The following is a 24,455-nucleotide window of genomic DNA, read 5'->3' on the forward strand; positions in this document are numbered from 1 at the left end:
AGGCAGGGGAATAGCCAGTTGGTAGAGCTGTTCTATCAAAATACACATGATACTTATGATTAAGTTTGCTGTCTCATATGGGCAGTTTGTGGCACCCCAAAACAATTATAATAATAACAAAGATCACTTGATCGGGGGCACCTGGGTGGCTCAGCCATTAAGCGTCTGCCTTTGGCTCAGGTCATGATCCCAGGGTCCTGGGATCGAGCCTCGAAAAAGGGTACCTGCTCGGCAGGAAGCCTGCTTCCTCCTCTCCCACTCCCTTTGCTTGTGTTCCCTCTCTCACTGTCTCTCTCTGTCAAATAAATAAATAAAATCTTTTTAAAAAATCACTTGATCACAGAGCACCATAACAAATATGGTATACTAAAAGTAAAAAAAACTCAGTCTGAAGATAGAGCAAGCATCAGAAACAGACCAAGATATGGCAGGGATAGTGGAATCATCAGACCACAAATTTAAAACCACTATGTTTAATATGCTCAGGGATCTAATGCAAAAAGTAGCCAACAGGCAAGAACAAATGGGTAATGTAAGAAGAGAGATGAAAATCCTAGGAAAAAATAAAAAAGAAATGCTAGAGATTAAAAAAAAACTGTAACAGAAATGAAGAATGCCACAAACTGCCCATATATGACAGCAAACTTAATCATAAGTATCATGTGTATTTTGATAGAACAGCTCTACCAACTGGCTATTCCCCTGCCTTTTAAAGTATCTGTTAGGGGCTCAGGAGGAATTTTTTTTTTAACCTCCTATTAATAGTAGAGTCATAGAACATAAAGAAATCCTCCAAATGACTACATAGAAATTACATATTAGAAATTAATGAATTGTGGATGTCCTGGGTACTCAAAGCTCATGAATCATGTATCTTGTTGGAAGAAAAGCATTCAGAATTTCTTCAGGATTTAACTCTTCAACTATGTCACTTCCTGGTCAATAATTTCCTTCATGTTCCAGGAAATTTAGGAAAAACTTAGAAAGAGTGGGGGCAACTAATATCCTCATTGCCAACTCTGTCCCTGGCTCCATTCAGTGCACGTGGCTTCCATTATTCCAAGTTGGTTTCCAAACCACCGTAGGAGGTAGACATTAACATCTTTATTTTACACTTGTTGGGAGTCAACAAGGTTAAGTAATTTGCTGATGATTACAAAAGTACTGAGGAGTGGAGATGTGATTTAAAACCAGCCTGCCTCATGGAAAAACATGAGCTGATAGGAATGGCAGGCAGCAGGACCTCCTGGCCTGGACTCTTGGTCATGGAAGGGCCCATGTGTCAGAGCTTCTGGATGAGCCTGGCTGGTCCATGGTCTTAATCCAGAATGGGAAGTAATATTTCCATTAATTTCTTGAATTGAAAATGACCTTAAGAGCCTCTGGGGAACAACATATAGTTTTCCTGTGCCCTTTCCTTTAAGGGGAGTATGGGAGGCCCACCAATTGTGAGTATGGACATCCTTTATTCTGGTTAACGATCTGCAGCTCTGGTTGAAGTATAGGGGTGAGGACTTGCACCCCGAGGTGCTACACACAAGATGCCACTTCCTCTGCAGCAACACCTGGATCAGTTAGAGGCTTTCAAAATGAAGGACAGACACCTTTTCATATTTTCATAAAAAGAGGGACAATTTTATGTCATTTCCTGACACATGCAACTGGAAGGCTTCTGAAGGTGGAAGGTGGATCTCTGTCTCTCTTCCTGTTTCCCCCTACCTCTTTCTGTTAGTATTTAGTCTGAATGGGTTTTATGAACTTCCTAAAAAAATAGAGAGTTCTTAAAGCATCAAGAATTATTGGAACATATAAAAAATTCATAAGGAAAATTTGATATTTCTTCTTCAATGGGCTAGTCACAATTAGATTTGATTACCGATTTGATTTTTCTGGTAAACATCATGGTCTACACTAATTGTGAAGTCAGCATAATTAACTGTAAGGTCAGGGTAGGCATAAAGTGCATATTCTATTTTTTCCACTACATTCCCAAACCTAGCACAGTTCATTTATTCCTGCATTCAGCATGTAGTTATGGGGCAACAATTATCTGCATGTCACCCTGCTAGGTAGTAGAGGCATAAAGAAAAACCGGATACGGTCTCTGACCTACGAAGGTTTATAGTTTAGTAGCTGAGGGATATATATAAACAAGGATCTCCAAAGAGGGGGAAAAGTGTTGCAGAAACAGAGGAAATGGTGGGAAGAGAGAGGAGACAATCAAAAGGTGTCACTGTTGTGATGTCTCTTACCACCAGGTGGAGGGGAAGGGAAAGGCCATTTTACACAACGTTGCTGGGGAATGGAATGCATGAGGAAGAGAGGCAAGAGATGAATCTGGAAATCCAGATTGGGGTCAAAATTGGCAGTGGTCTTATATAATATGTTACTAAAGAGTTGGGGCTTTTTCAGTCAGGCAAAGAAATGTTGACAGCCAGCAAGGAAACAAAACCTCAGTGCTACAACTGCAGGGACTGAATTCTGCCAACCACATTAACAAGCAAGAGGGTGGATTCGCCCCTAGAGCCTCCAGAGAGGAATGCAGTTCTGCACACCTGACATTAACCTGATGAGTCCCAGGTCAGACTTCTGACCTACGGCACCGTCAAATAGTAATTTTGTGTTGTTTTAAGCTAGTAGGTGTCTGGTAATTTGTTATGTTAGCTAGAACACTAATACAGGGACTAGAGGAGGACTGCTTCCTTCCCTGGCCCTTTCCTTTGATGCCAATGACCCTCATGGGTCTAGTTTGGATTTTCTTCCTCCCTTCTAATGTCTTCTAAGATAGACCCAGGATGCAAATATAATTACAAGGGGAAAGAAACATTTTAAAGCCAAGATTGCTTTTGTTGGGCTGTGGGCCAATGTTGCTAACAACCCAGTTTTTGACTCGCATAGCATTATAAAAACTTTGAATTTCATGTTCCTTTTCTTTTTCTTTTTACCTTTTTTCTCACTCTTCCTCTTTCCCTCTCTCTTTCTTCTTTTTCTTTCTTTCCTTATTTTTGTCTTAACTTAGAAAGCTCTAGGGGCGCCTGGGTGGCACAGCGGTTAAGCGTCTGCCTTCGGCTCAGGGCGTGATCCCGGCGTTATGGGATTGAGCCCCACATCAGGCTTCTCCGCGATAAGCCTGCTTCTTCCTCTCCCACTCCCCCTGCTTGTGTTCCCTCTCTCGCTGGCTCTCTCTATCTCTGTCAAATAAATAAATAAAATCTTTAAAAAAAAAAAAAAAAAGAAAGCTCTGGCCACACCGAGGTGGCTGGCTGGAGCTGAGAGTTACTGTCCTCTTTGATACGTGTTCACCAGCTCATCACAGTTTCTAGCATTCCTTGTTACCTCTCATGGGTTCCTTACTCATTTATATTACCTGTTTGCATGCTAAGTGATTACCTTTGTAGCACTAGCCTAAATCTAGAGTGAGAACATACTAGATCTGGGATCTCTGAAGTGAGAGGATATGAAAGCAAAGGAAGCATCAGCAAGACTCAATAAATGAGCAGAATTACTTTTTTCAATTCAGGGTAGTCCTATTAAGTATTGTGAGGTCTTTTGAATAACATGTTTGTTTGTTCTTGCATATCTGCATGCAGTTATACCCATGGATGAGTGTATATGGGTAGAGAATTATGAAATGGGCAAAAATCACAGTTTCAGATGAGTTCTTTGAGTGATCTTTCTTTTCCTTCAGTGGGACCCACCTACTGCCAATCTGTAGTTTCAGCTTTGTCTCAGTCCAGTGTGAGGGTATTTATGCACATGACCCTGAGTCCATATGTTACTAGAGCCTCATTATTGCTTTGTTGTGGCCTAACATCCCCTCTGGTTCCATGTGCAAGCTTTTGACTTGTTCATCTTTGACCAAGATCATTCCCGACAGCTCAATGCCAATAATAGGGTTCTTCCCCATTCTTTTCCTGGCATCTTGCCTTAGTTTCCTACCTGATTTTTTAGAAACTATAACTCCATCTGTTAACTCAAATTCCATTTTGCAGCCTTAGCCCCATTAGGGGAGGAAATTCTCATTCCCTTCTTCTGTGCCTTCCTTAGGCTGAATTCTTGCTTTGCTTGACTCTCTCCCAGTGGCCTGAGGCTCTCTACACTTCATTTGCATCAAGACTTTTTCTAGTTATACCTACCTAGAGTCTTCCTGGCCTTTCACAATCAAAGCCCCATGCAGATGATCTCACAGTCCCATGTATTTGTGAGCCCTGCCCTGACATCACAACATTTTTCATTCTTGAGGAAAGTCTAGGAAATAAAGGGCATCGACATAGCAGGAAATTGCCTGGAAATTTGAGAGTCTTCTCCAATAAGCTTTCTAGTTTTTCCTTGTTCTGCAACCCACAGAGTTTAGCCCATCTTTTCTCAATTATCCCAAGTGGAGGTTTCATTTAGGACATTTGGTCATTTACTCCTGATTTTCTTCAAAATGGGCCTAGTGACTCTATAATTATGACAATTTTAGGTCAAAAATTCCTAAAGAGTCTCTTTATCTATTAATTGGCAAATAAACAGAACTCTAGGGAAGAATTATTCCTTTTGGGCATGAAAAGTTGTGTAGAGGGTGACCATGGAATGAGAACTAGCCAAAGATTCAGAAGTGGTGTGTTCTAGTCCAGACTCTGCCACTTACTACCTGGTGATCTGGGGAAAGCCACTTACCTTCTCTGTGTGTCAGTTTCCTTGCTTGTTTAAAGATAAGTAATTTTTAACTTGGTTACCACAAGGTTGTGAAGATTTCCTAAAAATGGATGTGAGTCATTGTCCAAATGGGAGGTCTTAGCATTAAGATCCCATCTGTTTACTGTTGATAAAAACAGCACCTTGTTTACTAGAGTGTTTAATGCCATCTACACACATTTGTCATGGGATTCTTTGACAACTGTGAGTCAGGGATTTGCTCAAGGCCATGCAGCTCCAGAGTGAATCAAGAACTCAGGTCTCTCGACCCCGAGACTCAGGTGATCTGTTACATGCCCATTGTAGAAAGACCATATCTGACGGGACCCCCAGGATTAAGGAGGGCAGAGGTGCTTCTGTTCATGCTCTCTGCTCACATCTTACCCACTGAAGTCCCATCCTACCATGTCTGGGCTGACATTCCATTGATCATTCCAGGGCAGATGACACCAGGGCATTTCATTTCTGACCAGAAAATTTCTGTCAGTGTTAGGAGGCTTCTGAAAGATGATGTGCCTCTGTTGGGAGACTGACTTGACTACTTTTTCTCCTTTTTGGTGCCATGTTATTTTGGTCTGAAGGAAGAGAGAAGAGTGGCCAGTTATTAGAATGGCAGTGAGGTAACTGGCATACTCTGCTGGTTTGTTGCTGTCATTTCCTTTAGGAATGGCAGTGGTCCAAACCAAAACCCTCTGACCTCAGGATAGGGCTCCTTGAATTCTTATTCTCACCTTCCTCTCCAAGAACTAATAACCCCTGAAGCTATGTACTGCTTTTCTGTACAAAGAATTCCAAAGTTCTTGTCTTCCAGGCACCAGCACAGGCAAGTGTACTGGGGCAGCTCTAAACTCCTGTTGGCTTTGTAGAAGGTCTGAGAAGGTGGGATAGGAACAAGGCCTTCCAGTCACAGAGCCTGCTAGAAATAACCTTGACTTTCAAGCAGCTCTTTGGCTCAGTTGTGTTTTCCATGACCCCCCTGGGGATTTTCTCAGAGCTCTAACTTAGCATTAATTCCACTTTGGTTCTTGTACAGAAGTAAGTTAGGCTGAATCAGATTTTGACAGCCTCACGTCCTTTATGCTTTTATTGCCAATATCCTGCCAAGTAAAACAATTCTTCTTTCCATTTTATGTACCTTACCTTGAAAACCTGGAGCATTAGGGAGGCTGGGAATAAAAGATATATGGGACACTCTTCCCCCAGCAATAATGTTCTCCTGGAAGGTGGGTGAGGGGATCCAACTTCCTAAAAGTGCCTGTCTTAGTTGGAGGCATGCAAGAATACCCACAGAGAAACCCTTCCCTAACTATCTTGACTATAGGACTCTCTGGAAGAAGCAAGCTCAACTTCTTGGTTTCCATATGCTAAGGAGTGTCAGGATGTAGAGCTGGGTCTCTGGGAAGTTTCTCCCCCATCTCCCTTTGTAAACTTGGACAGAGCAGCCCTGAACTGAAGAAGAGGACTTCTTTTTTTTTTTTTTTTTTAAAGATTTTATTTATTTATTTGACAGAGATAGAGACAGCCAGCGAGAGAGGGAACACAAGCAGGGGGAGTGGGAGAGGAAGAAGCAGGCTCATAGCAGAAGAGCCTGATGTGGGGCTCGATCCCATAACACCGGGATCACGCCCTGAGCCGAAGGCAGACGCTTAACCGCTGTGCCACCCAGGCGCCCCTGAAGAAGAGGACTTCTGACTCATGCCTACCCTGAGACAGGACACAGCTGCACCGTGGAGAGTGCATGTCTTGATGGGGTAAGTTTGCTGGATGAAGCTAAAGGCAAATATAGAGGAAAAACTGCATCAGAACTCAGGGCACAGGCATTCACTGGAGGGCCTCCAGCCCAGGAAGGCCATTCCAGAATAGCTTCTAGGGAAACACCTTCAGGGAAGGAGTTGGGAAATGGAAGATGAAGCAGTGATGCTCAGGGGACCTTAAGGAGACTTGGTTTGAATGCTGCAATATCTTTGGTCTTAGGAGACATTTTGTCTGGATGCAAAGGTCATGATGCCAATCCCATGGACCCAGGGAAGTAACATAAGGAGATTAAGCCAGATGAACATGAGAATCACAAAACCTTAGGGCTGTTTGGACCCTATGGATCATGGACAATATTCCGTAGTGCCTCCCCCCTCCATTAAGCAATGAGAGGACATATGTAAATGGACAGAACATGCAAACTGGCATTTATGCCCAGAAGCAGCAGAGAGAAACAATATCTCCAACCTGGAAATAGAAGTGAACAACTGGGGGCGCCTGGGTGGCACAGCGGTTAAGTGTCTACCTTCGGCTCAGGGCGTGATCCCAGCGTTGTGGGATTGAGCCCCACATCAGGCTCTTCCGCTATGAGCCTGCTTCTTCCTCTCCCACTCCCCCTGCTTGTGTTCCCTCTCTCGCTGGCTGTCTCTATCTCTGTCAAATAAATAAATAAATAAATCTTAAAAAAAAAAAAAGAAGTGAACAACTGGTATAGAAAAAAAAAAGGCTTGTCAGGAGAGACCATGTGGAAGCCAAGGCAACTTTGATACTTGGAAGTGGGATTAACTCCTTGAGGCTGAAGATAGAAGAGAAAAAGGATATAACATGGCTCAAATATGGGAGGCTAGAACAAGAGTGTTTATTACAGGGATAAGAAGATCAGTAGCAGGCACTTCCAGGAAGCAGGAGGTCTGGGATCGAGGTCCTGTTCAAGCCAGCAGGTGTTCTCAGAAGGAGGGAAAAATAACAGTTGGGACGTTATGACTGTGTCTTCATAAAGATCATATACCACACACAGAGGAGCCAGCAGAGATACAGAGAATTTTAAGGCACTTGCCTTCAAGGGGCTATGAAAGAATTAGGAAGATACAATTATTCAGATGAGAGCTGTGCACAGAGCTCCAGAAAGGCAGTCAGGAGATCTGCTTCTCATCCCATCTCTGCCACTCATATGCTCTGTGGTTTGGAGCAAATCACTTCACATTTTAGTGACCTCAGTCTCCTTGTGGTCAATAAGGAGATTGGCCAAAGTGGATTAGAGTCACCATCTAAGTAGTTAGATCAGCGGGATTCCAACTCCAACTCACAGTTTTGGACTGGACTTGTTACTACTTCCCGCTGTTGAGGCCGAAACCACTCAATACCTCTGAGTAAGTTGAATCTTAAGACGGCATGGTCTCCTGGAGAAGAAGGAGAGGGAGTATTAAAATCCTTTATAACACCCAACAAAATAAATCTTTACATGTAAGCAAGGAAGTTCTTGACAACATTCCTTGGTGTACAGGATGCTAATGATAGTCATTATCTAAATCCAAACCTCTGTATTTGAGATCAGGGCTCTGAGGTGGGAAGAGGAGAAGCAAGATGCTCAAGGTCCCTCAGCTCATTTACACAATGATTCTTCAGGCCAGGGACCCAAGTGCTCTGACTCCTTAATTTAGGGCATCCTGTTACCCTCTTCCAATTTCAGACACCAGAAAAGATTTGGGGATTTCCTTCCCTGGAGCTCAGCAATAGGAAATGAGCTGAAGGTGGAAGTTTTTGATTGCCACTAAGGGGCGTGTTCTTGCTCCTCTGAGCATCATTTGCCCACCCTGCCTGCTCATGGTCCTTTCCTTTCCCTCTTACTATCTCCCACCCCCATACCTCCACCTTCATTCCAAATAAGCCCTTGCACCCACAGGGACACTTTTCCCCACATACTGAAAAGACTGCTGATTTCTGTCTACTGATCTGACATTTTACAAGGCAGAGTCAAGGATAATGAGCAACATTCATTGACCATTGGGGCCGCTGCAGCCAGGGAGGTGGAGGTGATTTATTTCCTACTTCGGTGAGGAGCCTCTCCGAGGGGCAGGAACTTGGTTCTACACCAGCCAGAGCTGCTTCTCCCACTGTCCATGCAAGCTAGGGGAGGGTTAAGTTTCAAAGTCTTCATTTGTACTCCCCGAAGGAGGTGGGATGCTTGTTTGTGAGGAGGCTGGAGGGGGGCAGGGTTAAGTATCTGGGAAAATGAACATGAGAATTGTGTAGGTTTGAGCTAAAACCATGGAATGCTCACTCAGCTCTCTCACAGGACAGTTTGCTGCTGTCTTTAAGACTCCTGTCCTATCTCCATATTTTGTTCTGATGCTGGTACTGTTTTCAGACTGACAGACCTGTTACTTTGGTTCTCAGAACCTTCCACTGCAAAGACATCCATCCTTTCCAGGCACTGCTCTGTGCATGTCCCTCCCTCTCTTTAAAATTTCCTTTTGCTTAAGTATTGATCTCAGTGCAGATATTAAGAAAAGGACTGAGTTTAACTGCTCTGCTAGGAAAACATATGGCTGTGTGTTCAAACACATCTATTTGCTTATTTATAAATATATTAATATACAATATATGACTAACATATTAAGAATATATTAATAATAAATATGTAAATCTCTCATAATCACACCATGCAGAATAATCCTATTAACACTTTATTTCTGAATTTCTCCCATGCTCTCATAAAATTATATATATGCATAAAGATATATATATTTACCACATTAAAATCATACCCTACATCCACTTTTTAATTTTCTTACTTAACACTATAAAACAGATCTTAACATCTATAAAACAGATGCTTTTCAAATGGTAAGGTTTCTGGAGAGAGCTGGAGCAGGGGACTTTTTAAATAGCAGTAAAGCAGTGAAGTCACCACCTCCATTTACCTACCACGTAGACCATGACCTATACCCTATACCCTGAGGCTATTGGGAGGTACTGCTGGGGAGTGTGGTACATGTGTTGGGTACCCTTTAGCTGGCACTGATATCAAGAGATAAAACACATTTTAATGCTTCTCTGAGAGCCAAGTTAATGAGATGCCCACCCGTCCAGGAAATACCTTCTGTGAAGTCTTAAGTTGGTCCTTTGGACCCTTGCTTTCCCTCCATGAGTCTCATTTGCTAGAGAATGGGGCTATAGGTCATGGTAGAGCTTACCTCCACTCCAAGGAGGATACTTGTGCATTGGCTTAGGAGAAGGTTTTTTATCCTTATATGTCTTCCCCCTGTACCGGAAGTAAGAGCGGGTTGCCTTCCAGGAACAAAACCTGCGAGAAGATTGGCTTCTGGTCATGTAGGGAAAGTTACAAGCTGAGGAGGCTAGAACACTGACCCCAGGGCAACTGGGTCAGGACCACTCATCACAGAGAGTGGAGTGTCCAACAGAGAAGAGGAAAGACTTGGCCTGGGAGTGCTGCCTGTCAGAGGCCCTCTCTGTGTCCTGTCCAGGCCTAGCTGGAGTGAGGACCTGGTATGGATAGTATGTTGGGACTCCCTTCTGGAACTAATGAATGGAGTCTGTAAAGAATCTGCTATATCCAGGTCTGAGGAGTAGTCAGGCCCTCCGATGCTTACTTGAGCATCAGACTATGAGCTCCCCACTTAACCCCACCTGGTGCAGCCAGAGCATCTGACTGGTTTCCTCTCAGGGCCCAATCCCTGGTTTCATCCTGTCCCTGTCATCATAACCCTGTCATCACATTCCCAGCAGCCCTTTCCCTGGAGTAAACCCCTGCTTCTCACATGAACTTGCACTTATATACTCACTGCAACCTGAGAACTGTTGCTCCCTGGAATCCCTCACAACACTCTTCATCTCTTCCTCCCTGGCCCCTAACACCCTGCTGTCCCTCAGCCTACCCTTGCATTGGACCCCTTGGAGGTTGGTCTTTGATAAGATTGGATTTATTTTCTATCCTGCCTTTGCTCTGATGGTCTTAATTGGTGCCCTCTTTCGCTTTCCCAGGGGGCATTCTATCTGATCACGGTTGGTTTCTCTCATTCCACTTGCTATAATGGGTCTCCCTCCCATCATGGAGCTCCTAGTGTGCCACAATGCATTCTTTATGGTGCTTAAGAAAATAAGAGACCTGGTTTCTAGTCCTCGTTTTACCCCTTCCAAGTGATCCTAGGCATCTCTTAGCCCTTTTGAACCTCAATTTACTCATCTATAAAATAGGGATAATAACACTTTGCTCCACCCACCTCATAGGGCTGTTGAGAGGTTCACTGGGATAACATATGTAGACACAGTTTGTGCAATATAAAATTCTTTATATAGGAAAGCAAGTGAAGAACCAGCTGCATAAAAATTAGGGATTCAAAGCCTCCTTGAAGCACTCCTATACTTCCTAAATAGGTATGAGGCAGTGCTGAGCACTGACTCAAGCCAGGAGCAGCATGCATTTTCCCAGGGGTTTCTGATCCTCCAGAAAGTTTCAGGACAAATTTCTATTTAATCCTGTTTAGCAGAACTAGAATCAAGTCTAGGCTTGGTGCTAGATAATAATTGGTATTCAAAGGATAAACTTCGATTTTTAATACTTTCAATCATGTATTAAATAATTTATTATCATACAGTTTTTTTTTAAATTGAACTGAGTTATATTTATTTTTTCTTCCAAATTTTTATTTAAATTCTAATTAGTTAACATATAGTGTAATATTGGTTTCAGGAGTAGAATTTAGTGATTTGTCACTTACACATAATACCCAGTGCTCATCATAACAAGTGCTCTCCTTAATACCCATCACCTATTTAACCCATGCCCCACCCACTTCCATCAATGCTCAGTTTGTTCTCTATCATTAAGAGTCTATTACGGTTTGCCTCCCCCTCTCTCCTTCTTTTTTTTTTACCCCTTCCCACACATTCATCTGTTTTATTTCCTAAATTCCACATATGAGTGAAATCACATGGTATTTGTCTTTCTCTGACTCATTTTGCTTAGCATAATACCCTCTAACTCCATCCACATTGTTGCAAATGACAAGATTTCATTTTTTTGATGGCTTAGTAATGTTCCATTGCATATATACATCACATCTTCTTTATCCATTCATTAATTGATGGACACCTGGACTCTTTCCATAGTTTGGCAGTTGTTGATAATGCTTCTATAAACATCGGGGTGCATGTATCCCTTTTTATCTGGATTTTTGTATCCTTTCGGTAAATACGTAGTAGTGCAATTGCTGAATTGTAGGGTAGTTCTATTTATCATAGAGATTTTAAAATAAAGGTTGGAGATTGGTAAGCAACATTTACATTTCTCTTCTAATAAAGTAACATTTATGCATGTGTGTGTGGGGGGTCCCCCCTAAGAGCTGGAATCACATAATAATCTAAATATCTTAATGAGCTCTGTCTTGGAACATTTCAGCCAGTTGTCCTCTGGTCGCTGTCATATAAGGCACTGTTATTCACTAGGTAGAAGGTACAGGCTAGCACTACAGCATGCTACAAGAGTAAATAACCAGCTGAGAGAACCTGGGCCAGTGTCTCTGCCCAAACCTTGACAAGCTAGGTTAGAAACCAGTGGGTCACAGGTTGCATTTGTCCTGCAGATATTTTGCGTTTCATTTTTGCTCTTTGACCTTCATAATTTCCTCACCATGTTTTAGTTTTGAGTTAGTTGCCACATTTGCCACTTTAACATTGGGAGATATGACATAAAAACCTAAATTTCTGGGGCACCTTGGTGGCTCAGTTGGTTGAGTGACTGACTTTTGGTTTTGGCTCAGGTCATGATCTCATGGGTCATGAGATGGATCCCTGCGTCTGGCTCCGTGCCCAGCAGGGAGTCTGCTTGAAGATTCTCTCCCTCTCTGCTTCCCTACACTCACTGTCTTTCTCTCTCTCTCTCGCAAATAAATAAGTCTTTAATGACAACAACACCACCAAAAAAACCTCTTAAATTTCTAAGCTCTTCTTGGAAATGGAAATATCTAGCAACTGTGCCTCTAATGGTAATTATGGGATTTGGACATAACAGAGTAAAACTCTTCTGTCTTACTGTCTCAGTGAAGCTCCCTAAGGACAAGCACAGTTGTGTTAACCTTGACAGAATTTCTTCCCAGGTAGCTATGGTCCATACTCACTCTTAGGTGAGGAACCTATGCCTAAGAAAACTAACATCCTTTTCCCAAGCAAGCACAGGGGAAGTGGGAGCCAGGCACTCTGATACCCAGTCTTACTTGGCCTTCCATCCTCTGATTCAGTTTCAGTGTGAGAGTGTGAGGGATGGAGTGTATCAAGTAGGATAAGAATACACATTTGTAGTTCCCAAAAGACTGGAAACTGTGAAGCAGAGGGCTAGAGGAAGACAGAAAACTCTCTAGAAAGTCAAATGTGTTTTCCTGCCCTCATGGTCCTTGGGCAAGGGGAAATAGTTACCTTTTCCAGAAGTACATAATGACAGGGAAGAGAGACATGATAGTCCCATGGAAGATGGTCCGATCTAGGTGGCCCTCTGCAATGGCAGCAAGAATGGCATCCTTCTGGGATTCAGAGATGTTCACCTACCCATAGAGTGGGAGCCTGTTACTGGCAGAGGCTCCAGGGAAGGCAGAAAACCTCTCTTGACCCCCAGGACCTATAAGACTATCCCTTCCCCAGAAGACAGCCGCTTTTCATGCAACTGCTTAGGTAAAGGACATCTGGTTGACCCAAGACTTAGGAGGTGCCTATCAGCTTTCAGAGTTCTGATGGAAGAAATGCTTCTTGGCAAAAGCCCAGAGAGGAGTGGGAACCCCCTTTACCCTCAGCCTCGGAGGGATTTCAGAGTGCAGGTAGAGCTTTAGGATGATGTTAATTTTGGACCTCAGTAGGACCACATCATTCTCGTTGTATGCCCGGTTGGCTTGCAGCACGTGAGCTGAACTCACCAAATCATTAAATCTAGAAAGAAGCAGTAAGTAGGAAATCAGCGGGGAGAAGACAAAAGCAGCCACTAAATAGAGCAGCCAGCCCAGACCCATTTCTGGCCTAAAAAAGAAAGGGCCAATCCTGGGCCAGGTTGCAACTTAATTCATTCAATCATAACGCCTCCAGAAGCAAATAAAAATTTGTGCTCACCTATCACATGTCAGGTAACATGCTAAGTGCTTCTTCAAGTGTATTTCTTTACCATAAACTCCCTTAAGTATCCCATCCTGCCTCCATCCTGACCGCTGTACCAGTTTTGCCTCTGAAGACTTTAAAGGCTAACAGTTATCTTGCTCTTTCTTTCCCCTCCTGTGCTGATGCTATCACAATTACCACCACTCTTTGAAGCCGCACATTACTTTTATTAATTTTTTTATTATAGGAAAATATATGCAACATAAAATTTACCAGTTTAACCATTTTTAAATGTAGTCAGTGTCATTAAGTACATTGACTTTGTTGTGCAACCATCAACACAATCCATCCCCAGAAATTTTTTCATCTTCCCCAGCTGAAAGTCTATGCCATTAAACAATAACTCTCCATTCTTCCCATACCCCAGCCTCTGGCAACTACTTTCTGTCTCCTAGCAACATATTCTTTTACTAACCATCAAATACCTGTCAGTTATACCTTATCTTGATTTGAATACACAGTTTATTTCTCTCAGGCCTCTTTAAATCTTAGCCATTTGAACTTTTCCTAAGAGTAGAATACCAAGATTTTCCCATTATAAGCTTATTTTGCATATCCATTTATTATTCAACCAGTGGACATTTAACTGCCAGGTGCAGTTCCAAGAGCAAGGATTCAGCAGTGAACATGGTAAACAAAGACCTGCTTCTCTTTTTAGTTGTCTAAAAGCACTTTCTGCACCTATCATCCTATTTCTTAACTCTCATTTGTGTTTTGCCTACCATCCAGATTAGTTTGCTGGATCTTAGAGAATAGAGAGCATGTCTTAGTTGTCTTCTGTATCTCCAATGCCAAATGCAGTGCCCAAGCAATCCAGTGCAGAAGCATTGATGGAACTGAGCTAAATGCCTCATTGGGGTGCAGTGGAAGATCTCTTAACCAAATTCCCCTAACCAGTGTGATGAATGATCAGGTGCTTTGTGCTTCTGAAAACACATTGACTGATGCCAATGACATGCTCACTATATACACTGGTTGTACCTTCTGTAATATACTCTTACATTTTCCCAGTGAGTTGAGGCAGATATATACTGAGAATTATTCATGTTTCTTCTCAAATATTTTTACCTGTTGTACTTGTTGCTATAATTTCTAATTTATGAAAATTGATAAAATATGAACATAATAGGAAAAGGTATTTGTTGTTTCTGTGAAATAAATTTGAATGTGTTGGAATGTTCCAGTAAAGGCAAGTTTCTTTTCAAAAAGTTGCTATTGAGTTAGGTGTGACAAAGCAATTTAAAACTTTGAAAAAACAAGTATAAAAATCCAGAAGGATTAAATTGCCTTGAAATTCTCACTCCACTTTAAAGAGAGAAAAATTAGAATTAGCAGATAGCATTTTGGATATAGTTTATGCAAGAAAAATATGTGGATCTCCAATTAGAGGAATCGCTTTGATGTTACATCAAAAGTTTGACAGGTGAGTGAAAGTACAGTAGTATGATTTAACATAATAATATCTGTTTAAGTATGGATGTTCCTCACAAAACTAAAAATAGATTTACCATATGATCCAGTAATCCCACTACTGGGTATTACTCAAAGAACAAAAAAGCACTAATTCAAAGAAATATATGCACCCCTAAGTTTATTGCAGCATTATTTATAATGGCCAAATTATGGAAGCAGTCCATGTGTCCCCTGAAAGATTGATGGATAAAGAAAATGTGCCGTATTTATACAATAGAATATTACTCTGCCATAAAAAAGAAAGAAATCTTGCCATTTTCAACAACGTGGATGGAGACAGAGGGTATAATGCTAAGGGAAATGTCAGTCAGAAAGACAAATACCATATGATTTCACTCATATTTGGAATTTAAGAAACAAAACAAAGAAGAAAAGAAACAAACCAAGAAACAGACTCTTAACTATAGAGAACAAACTGATGGTTACCAAAGGGGAGGTGGGTGGGGGGATAGGTGAAATAGGTCGTAAGAATATACTTATCATGATGAATATTGAATAATGTATAGAATTATTTAATCAATATATTCTACATGAAACTAATATAACACTGTATATCAACTATACTGGAATTAAAATTTTTAAAAAGCTAATCAACCAGAAGCAAGCAAAAACAATAATAACAATGATACACAATGAGTCAAGTAATATAGAGGACTGAGTAACCTGTATGTATGTATAGGAGACTCCCAACTTATATCAATTTAAATATCATTTATGCATCTCCATCTTTATTTTTAAAGTAGCTTAGAACTTTCAACAGTTCTCAAAAAAAAAAAAAAAAAGCCCACCACATTCTAAATCATAGACTTATAACTCATTCTACTTTAGAACATAAGGTATCATGTAGTACATCATTTCTATGGGGGAAATGTATTCCAAATTTCAAATCAGTATTCCAGGAATGATAATGGCAAAGGTGTTCCCATTGATGAGGACAGAGAAAGAAGTGGAGACTCTTATTTCTCTTACAGTCACTTCTTTCTATCTGCAAATGTTCAAGAAAATTTTAAGTCCATTCTCTTTTTCAGAGGTGCTAGACTGTGCCTCACATCAGAATCACATGAGCAGCTTATGGAAATACCAGTTCCCAGGCTCCACACTGGATCAGTGAAATTAAAATCTCTGGGACTTCGGCATTGGCAGCATTCACAAGCTCCCAGTGACCCTGATGTGCACCAGTGTTGAGAACCATTTACTAACTCTTCTACCCCAGTGCGATTGTTTTGCAAGTTCAGGCCCTGGGCTCACAAATTGGAAAGCTATACACATGAGACATACTTGGTTAAGAATATTTCTAAGTAGGGAGGTGCTTGGTTGGTTCAGTCACTTAAGCGCCTAACTGTTGATTTCGGCTCGGGTCATGATCTCAGGGTTGTGAGACTGAGCCTTGCATCAGGCTCTGTGCTGGGCATGGAGCCAGCTCAGGCTTCTCTCTCTCCTCCTTCTCCTTCTGCCCCTCCCTGCCCAAAGAAATTTTTCTAAGTAGAAACCGCACTAAACAACAGGTAAGAATAATCTGACCCAGACCAGAAAGATGTTTTGTTTTATATATTTCACCAACGTTGTAATGGAATGACCTCTCATTTTTTCCTACTACTTGCTTTTTTCATAAGATGCATGAATAAGGGGCACCTGGGTGGCTTAGTCGTTAAGCGTCTGCCTTCAGCTCAGGGCATGATCCCAGAGTCCTGGGATCATATATATTAATGTCATGCATGCACACACACATACACACTATTATTATTATTATTATTATTATTATTATTATTATTTGTTCTAACTAAGGAACTATTGGCCCTATGGTGCTCCATAAGAAAACTTCTATCATATTAACAAATAATAAGAAAAAAAGTGCTCCACTTCCTGGGTATAAGTATCATTTCAATATTTCAATCATTTCAATATTGGCAACTCCAGAATACCGAAGAGCTCCTAGGACCTAAGGGAAGAATGGCAGAAATTGATACAATGACAGACAGAATTCAGTGAGATTTTCAGTTGGAGATTCCTGCTTGGCAGGGCTGAAATCCCTGTGCCACTTACGGACCACTCCAGTCTTTGCTGGATGGTACTAACCAGGGAAAACCATGAGGAGAGATGGGAAACTTACTTCTCCATTTCAGAAAAAAAATACAAATCATTGACTGCAAAGTTGACAGTGATAATTCTGTGGCCAAATATACGGCGCCTAATAAGGGTTATATCACCATCCTCAAGGTCTGTACTCCGGGCATTTGCGGCATATGCAGTTGGGCGTCCTGATACATTTGGTGATGTGGAGAAATCTGAGAGAGAAAGAGGAAGGAATTAAAATCTAGTTTGATAAAGTCACTCTTTCTTGAAGCCTTCGACTTGGGCATAACTAAAATGAAGAAAGGAAACTGGGGACCCATCTTTGGGCCTATTGAACTAGTGATTTCCTACTCTTGGGCTCAGTGTTTTTCTTTGACTTGAAGGACTTCTGAAAAAGCTATCTGCTCAGATGGTATAACCACACACACACCAAAAAAAAAAAAAATCAACTGAGTACTGAAAGGTGTTTTCCTGGTGCGTGTCTCATAGCAATATAATTGCACTGTAGTTATGGTAATCCATAACATTTTTGCAGAAACTGAATTTGCAGATGTGACCTTCAAAATGGAGTCTGTGGTTCTGATGATGCTTATTCTAGGGAATAATTATCAGGGAAGTACTTTAGAAGGAAACTAGGAAAGCAGCACAACAAAAAAGTCAAACATCAAGAGTAAAGAAGAGATTTATTTCAAGAGAGTGGGGCGCTAGAGTAGAAAACAGAAATGAGTAAAGAAGAAGATAGAAGATTAAAGAAGGTTTGGATTGTGTCTCAGAAAAACAAAGCACTTATTTTAGAAAGTTTCTTGACTAGGATATATACAAAGAAATCCATTCATAGGGATTTAGGGCTGAGAAGAAAACAGTTTTGGGCTGTATCTGGCAAGTAGACCCTGGTTAATTGCCTGGCTGGGTTTGATGAAATTGTCTAATCCAGCTCTAGAATCTACTATTCTTCCTACAAAATTCATTATTCTGGATATCTCTTTGGGAATCATTGACCTGGGTGTGGTGTTTCCTATGGTATAAATGGTATTCCTTTTGGAGAAGTGTTACATATAAAATGAGAGGGTACTACAACATTGAATAAATAGCTAGCACCTCTTATGTCCCAGACCCTGTGCTAGGTCCTAGGGTTACAGCACCAAATAAAGCAAAGGCTACTTCTTCCTATCTTCCAATCTCTCTTTATCTCTTAGACTTGAATTCGAAGGGGAAAAAAAGAGTTTGAATAGTAGTGGAAATTGGTATGATGGTCAGGGATTTTAGGAAAAGAGCGTGCTAAATTCACTCAAGAAATCTGGGAGCAGTGATATACTTGTAAACCAGCTCTGGTAAGGGAGGGGGAGAGCTGATTTGTGGTATTTGCTTATTTCTATAATAAATACTTCTACCATAGTTGATTTCAGCTATTGATGGTCCACAAATAGTCCTGAATATTTAACAGTTGACTCTCAATTAGGTTAAGATTGTCAGGTTGTATTATTTTTTAAAGCAAGACCCAACTCTATGCTAGCTACAAGAACACTTTAAATGTACGGCATGAATAGGTTATAAGTAAAGGAACTGAAAAAGATAATACATGCTAACACTAATAAAAAGAAAGCTGGAATGAACCATGAGAGACTGTGGACTCTGGGAAACAAACTGAGGGCTTCAGAGGGGATTGGGGTGGGGGATTGGGATAGGCTGGTGATGGGTATTAAGGAGGGCACATATTACATGGTGCACTGGGTGTTATATGCAAGTAATGAATCATGGAACATTGCATCAAGAACTGGGGATGTACTGTATGGTGACTAATATAACAAAATAAATATTATTAAAAAGAAAACAAAGCAAAACAAAAAAAAACAAATCCTGGCTTTGCCACTTAATTAATTGACACTGGGCAAAGCTACCTGAATCTTTTCCATTAGTTTCCTCATCTGTCAAACAGTATTAATAATAGAACCTACTTCACAGGGTTTGTAATGATGATAAAGTCAGTGATATATATGAAGTATTAAGAATGCTTGGCTTACAATAATCCCTCAAATAAATGTTGACTATTATTACTATTATATGCTAACCATTTCCTCATTAAAAATACTATAGCAGGATTTAAACTTGAAAAAAAAAGAAAGCTGGAGTGACTATCTTAATATCAGAGGAAGTGGATTTCAGAGAAAAGAATATTACCAATGATAAAGTATTTTTTTGTAATGATAAATGGGTCAATTGATTGAAGGACATAACAATCCCAGAAAAGTCTAAATGATAGTGACAGAGAACAGACCACTGGCAGATAGATCTCCCACTGAGTTATAGAACCACTGTTCTTGGGCTGTCTCATACAAAGTTAAGGATGTGGGAACTTGAAGTAAGGTGAAATTAGACTCTCTACAATTCTGGGGCATAAGATTTTGAACTAATTTTATTTAGAAGAAGAAACAAAAGAGCTAGAACTATTCTAAAATCCTAAATGTTTGTGAAGCAGTTCCTAAAACATACATACAAAAACTTTTGCAAATTAGAAAATATAACAATATTAAAATTAAAATTCCAATAGAAAAATAGACAAAGGACATAAACAATTCAAAAAGGAATACAAATGACCAACAAATAAAGGTACTCAATTACTAAAGAAACATACATAAGAATGGCACATTACTTTTCATTTACCAGATTGTCAGTTTTTAAAAAGTGCCTAATACCCCAGGTTGGTGACAATGTGGCACTTATTTATACACTGGTAAGAGTTTAATTAGTGTAATGTTTTTAAAGGACTGAATTTTAACTATTTTTAACCATTTACCCATTTCTCCCATTTAAAGGAATTAATCTCGCAGAAATACACGATTGCAAATATGTATGTTTTGCAGCATTATTTGTTATACTGACAATTGAAACAACTCAAAAGTCATCAAGAGAGATGCGGTGATAGGCATTAAGGATGGCACTTGATGTTATGAGCGCTGGGTGTTATATGCAACGGATGAATCACTAAACTCTTCCTCTGAAACTAATAATACACTGTGTTAGTTAATTAAATTTAAATTAAAAAAAACTAAAAAAAAGAGAGAGATGAGATTTGTCATTATCAATTCGTACAGTACTATCTCCAGTACTATCACTTTTGCTATCTCATTAATCTTTTAATCATAATCATTAATCTCTGGTCCAAAAGGCCTGATTGCAGTTCTTGCAATGTGCCATGCTCTTTCTTATTTTAGGATTCTATGCAGACCTAGAAATTTCACCCCACCTAGTTTGCTTGTCTAACTTGCTCATTCCTGAAGACAAATTATGTCATTTTCTAGAAGTCTTCCCTCCCTGATCCTCCTCCTTGACTAACTAGAGTCCCCCTACAATTATCATTGGGATTACTCACCACATAATATTAGCAATAACATTGGCTAACCCTTTCATAGTAATGGGTAAAGATACTTTGTATGTATTAACTCATTTAATCCTCACAACAATCTATGGGATAAGCACCATTATTGTGACCACTCTATAGATGAAGAAACTGTGGCACAAAATCACTTTCATGAGGTCCTTCAGTTAGAAAATGGCATATTCAAACCCAGGATATTTGACTCCAACATCTGTGGCTCTTACTTTCTGTCTTGCCCTCAAAACGTAAGTGCTGTGAAGACATATCCTATACTGTGTGTTTACTACTATATCCCAGCACCTGGCAAAGTTCCCGCCACATAGTGGATTCTCAAAAAGTGTGTTGAATGAATGAATGAACTCATAATCCTAGTAGTTAAATACATCTATACTACGGACAACAGTTTTGTGAAATGTAAGATCTTGTTGCACTTTAGACTACTCATTTTCCATCCTTGCTGGCTCTGTGAGCAGAAGCCACTGGACTCACATCCTCTCTAAGCAGGCCTGAGCTTGGACTAGAGTTTTTGCTAGTTTTTGCAAGGCTAACACAGGCATGACCCAAAGCAACAGCTCTGCAGCTTCTTATCTGGGCTAACCTCTGTGTCTGAAATATCAACAGGAAAGACAGTAAATAGAACAGTGACTTACTTTCCTTGTTCTTTTGTACTTCTAGGTGAAGATATTCTTCAAATTCCTGGCACTTACTGGGATCAGACACAAATCTGCGGTACTTGCAAAAGCTCTTAATAAAGCTAATCATTTTCATCCAGCCTCTCCTCTGGGGAAAGAGAGAGGGGTATGCCATATTCATTAGAATAGCTGCTGTTCACTGGAAGTCTTCTATGTACCAGAAATTGAAATTCATTATATTTAATCCTCACAGCACCTCTTTTATAAGGAATAATATTTAGCTCCAATTTAAAGGCGAGGAAAAACAGAGAATTGTAAACCTTCTCCAAATTAAGTGGCTAGTGGGTGGAAGATTCTGGCTTTACCCAGGCATGGGGCCATTGGCAATGCTCCTACTACAGTCTTTCAGCAGTAAGATTTGAGATGCCGTGATTAGAAGAGAGAGTGTGAGTGCTAAAAATAGGAAGAAACAGGAGTCAGAGATAAGCATAACTCACAAGAAGGGAATAATGGCTCAGGCTAATTTGAAATGTTGAAGAAATAAAGAAATGAGTAAAATAATTTCTAATCATTAAAAAGAGAAAATTATATTACATGCACATACACCCCCCACACACATTTTTTAACTTCCTTATCTGTTTCTTTTTTTTTTTTTTTAAAGATTTTTTATTCCTTTATTCAACAGAGATAGAGACAGCCAGCGAGAGAAGGAACACAAGCAGGGGGAGTGGGAGAGGAAGAAGCAGGCCCACAGCGGAGGAGCCCGATGTGGGGCTCGATCCCGCAACGCCGGGATCACGCCCTGAGCCGAAGGCAGGCGCTTTAACCGCCATGCCACCCAGGCGCCCCTCCTTATCTGTTTCTTAATACCCAGTGACTATTCTGTAATTCATTTACATCTTGACAAATTGATATTTGGAGTTAGAAAGAATCTTATTGATCAACTAGTTCAGTTGTCTCATTCCACAAAGAGGGATCTTTAATGCAAGCATGGCTTTAGAGAGCCAGTAGTGAAATACAAAAATCACTGGATTTGGGATCAGAAACTTGGGAGTCTGGAGTCTAGCTTTTCTCTAATTGTGTAATTTGGGTCAATTTACTTAATCTGTGTCTCAGTGTCTCCATGTGTAAGAGAGAAACAAAAGCCTTCAGGGTTGTGGTGAGGGTTAGTGATTATATATGTAAACTGCAATGCAGTGCTTGGTACAAAGTAGGCACTAAGCCTGAAATTAAAACAAAGACTGGTTCTGGGTGCAATAGTCTTTTTAATGTCCTTCACAGCCATTCATGGTAACCCAGCACAGAGTTGACTCATGCATGGAGGGAAAAAAAGAAGACAAAGGAGGGAGTAGACATTTTCATATGGGCATAGTCCATTTCTGTTTTCAGAAATCTCTTAGCATGATTTTTGGAGTCAGAGCTGGGCTCAAATTTTTCTGATACTAACCAACTCTACAACACATTGAGCAAGTGATTATTTAAAAGGAGCATGTGTTTTTTTCTCAAATCATATGAAGACACTTTACTGAGTCACGTTCCTGTCTGGGGGAGCATGTGTCTTAGTGGACAGGCGTCTGAAGTACACTGGAATTTACTGATGAAACTTCTTTGTAAAGACAATATTTAATTATTGCCATTTTCTTAAAAAACTATATTTTGGAAAATTGTATGCTGTCAATTAAAATGCTTTTGTGTAAAATGGAAAAACATTCTGTCTCCTCTTTCTTCCTTTTTTTTTTTTTTTACTACTGGCATGGAAAAAGAATGAGCTATGTAATTGATGAGTTTGGAAGACAAAAACGGACATGTTCTGCTCTCAGCTCTCTGCAGTCTCTCTCTGGGGGTTGCTTGTTTGCAGGATACTTGTGTTTAGGCCTGCCCTTTGTCATTCAATAAGGGGTTCACCCAGGAGGCCTAAGTTGTTCCGTAATGCCGTGGCTGCACATGTGACTAAGTTTAATTTGGGTGCAGAGAGGATAATTAAGCCCATTTGGCTTTACGGCCAATCCCTGTCCTTCAAACTAGCTTTTAGTACTAAAAAAACCTGACATTTTGAATTCCATGTACCTGACCCCTGTCTATCACTCGATCGGCTCTAGTCACAGAGTGAAGGCAAGGATTTTTCCTTAAATTCCCACTGTAACAATTTCTCTGAGCCTCAGGGGTCCTCCTTTGTAAAATGTGAATTAAGAAACATACCCCAAAAATAGTTGTTTGGGTGAATAAATAAGCTAACAGGAAAACTCTTTTGCATGGTTGACAATGCCTAAGCAGTGCTTTCCTTGTCCCCGGTGCCTTGTCTTCACTGTCTTCCTCACTGACCTGGGATTCCTGTAGGTGAGCTGCGGTTTTTGAGGGCTTCTTAGAAGTTTGTACTTCGATATGCCCTTCCTGAGGATAAGGTGGGAACAGCTCTTGGTAATCTTTAAACCTGCCAGAAGAAGACCAAGAATATCAAGAAGGCAAACACCTGGTACATAAAAGGTAACAGTAAAGGCAAACCTATCTCAGCTTTTGGAGGAAGTCAAAGGGGGAACTGGGATGGTGAGACACTCACAAATACTCTTCTTACCATTTCAGTCCTTTGCTAATGTCAGCCTATCTTTCCTGATCAATACTGTATTGTTCCTTGTTCAGGTAAATGAACTGAAGTGTGTGTGTGCATGCACGCACATACACGTGAATGCACACCATGTGCACAGGTAGGTAGGTAGAGGATTCAAGATAAATTTGATTTTTCTCTTGTAAGGAAGCTCTGGCAGTGAACTATAAATGTGAGATTCCTTGAGTACTATGGCTTTCAGAAGCCAATGAGCATCTCCAGAAAGAATTATTGCCTTCACTGAGCAATACTCACCACCTTTCTTCCAGAGATTTCATGACAAAGCCCTGTAGCGTTAACAGTGTTGTTGTGCTGACATGACGCATTTGAGAGATTTCTTTGATAATAGGGGCATCACACTGCAGTAGTTCTTCTAAAAAAATGCAAGAGAGAGAGAAAAAAGTCATCATCTCCTTGTCTACCTTTTCTGAGGTAGCTGGTGTGTTTTTCATCTTAGAGTCTCACTGTCCCTTATTCTTAATCTGGTTAGACTCTGAGCTCTCCACAATTTGTTTGAAAAAGCATAATTGCAAGGCAAATACAGTCCTGGTTTACTTCCATTCAAATTTCAAAAATGAGTGCTTAAGGGGAAGGAAATATTTAAAATATTTAAAAGACTCATTTCTGCACCTAGTTTAAAGTGTTTGGTTTAGGAAGAGGGCAGAACAGTAAAGGATTAAAGTTAAATTGCTGGGGCAGATGG

The 24,455-nt window shown here is 40.5% G+C and overlaps 1 protein-coding gene across 1 annotated transcript in view; it reads right to left on the reverse strand.

The window, feature by feature from the left end:
* The window catches only part of RGSL1 (regulator of G protein signaling like 1), a 163,130-nt gene that overhangs the window by 12,742 nt on the left and 125,933 nt on the right, over positions 1 to 24,455 (reverse strand). Inside the window, exons 15-23 of the mRNA XM_034666840.1 lie at positions 24,008 to 24,125; positions 23,473 to 23,581; positions 21,169 to 21,298; positions 17,180 to 17,354; positions 13,236 to 13,374; positions 12,871 to 12,995; positions 9,633 to 9,742; positions 7,743 to 7,835; positions 5,085 to 5,255 (exon numbers count right to left, since the gene is read on the reverse strand). Of these exons, the coding sequence (XP_034522731.1) occupies positions 5,170 to 5,255; positions 7,743 to 7,835; positions 9,633 to 9,742; positions 12,871 to 12,995; positions 13,236 to 13,374; positions 17,180 to 17,354; positions 21,169 to 21,298; positions 23,473 to 23,581; positions 24,008 to 24,125 (1,085 nt within the window). The 3' untranslated portion in view covers positions 5,085 to 5,169. The remainder of the gene's footprint in view (positions 1 to 5,084; positions 5,256 to 7,742; positions 7,836 to 9,632; positions 9,743 to 12,870; positions 12,996 to 13,235; positions 13,375 to 17,179; positions 17,355 to 21,168; positions 21,299 to 23,472; positions 23,582 to 24,007; positions 24,126 to 24,455) is intronic.

The sequence above is a fragment of the Ailuropoda melanoleuca genome, chromosome 8 (genome assembly GCF_002007445.2).
Source record: "Ailuropoda melanoleuca isolate Jingjing chromosome 8, ASM200744v2, whole genome shotgun sequence".
Classification (NCBI taxonomy): domain Eukaryota; kingdom Metazoa; phylum Chordata; class Mammalia; order Carnivora; family Ursidae; genus Ailuropoda; species Ailuropoda melanoleuca.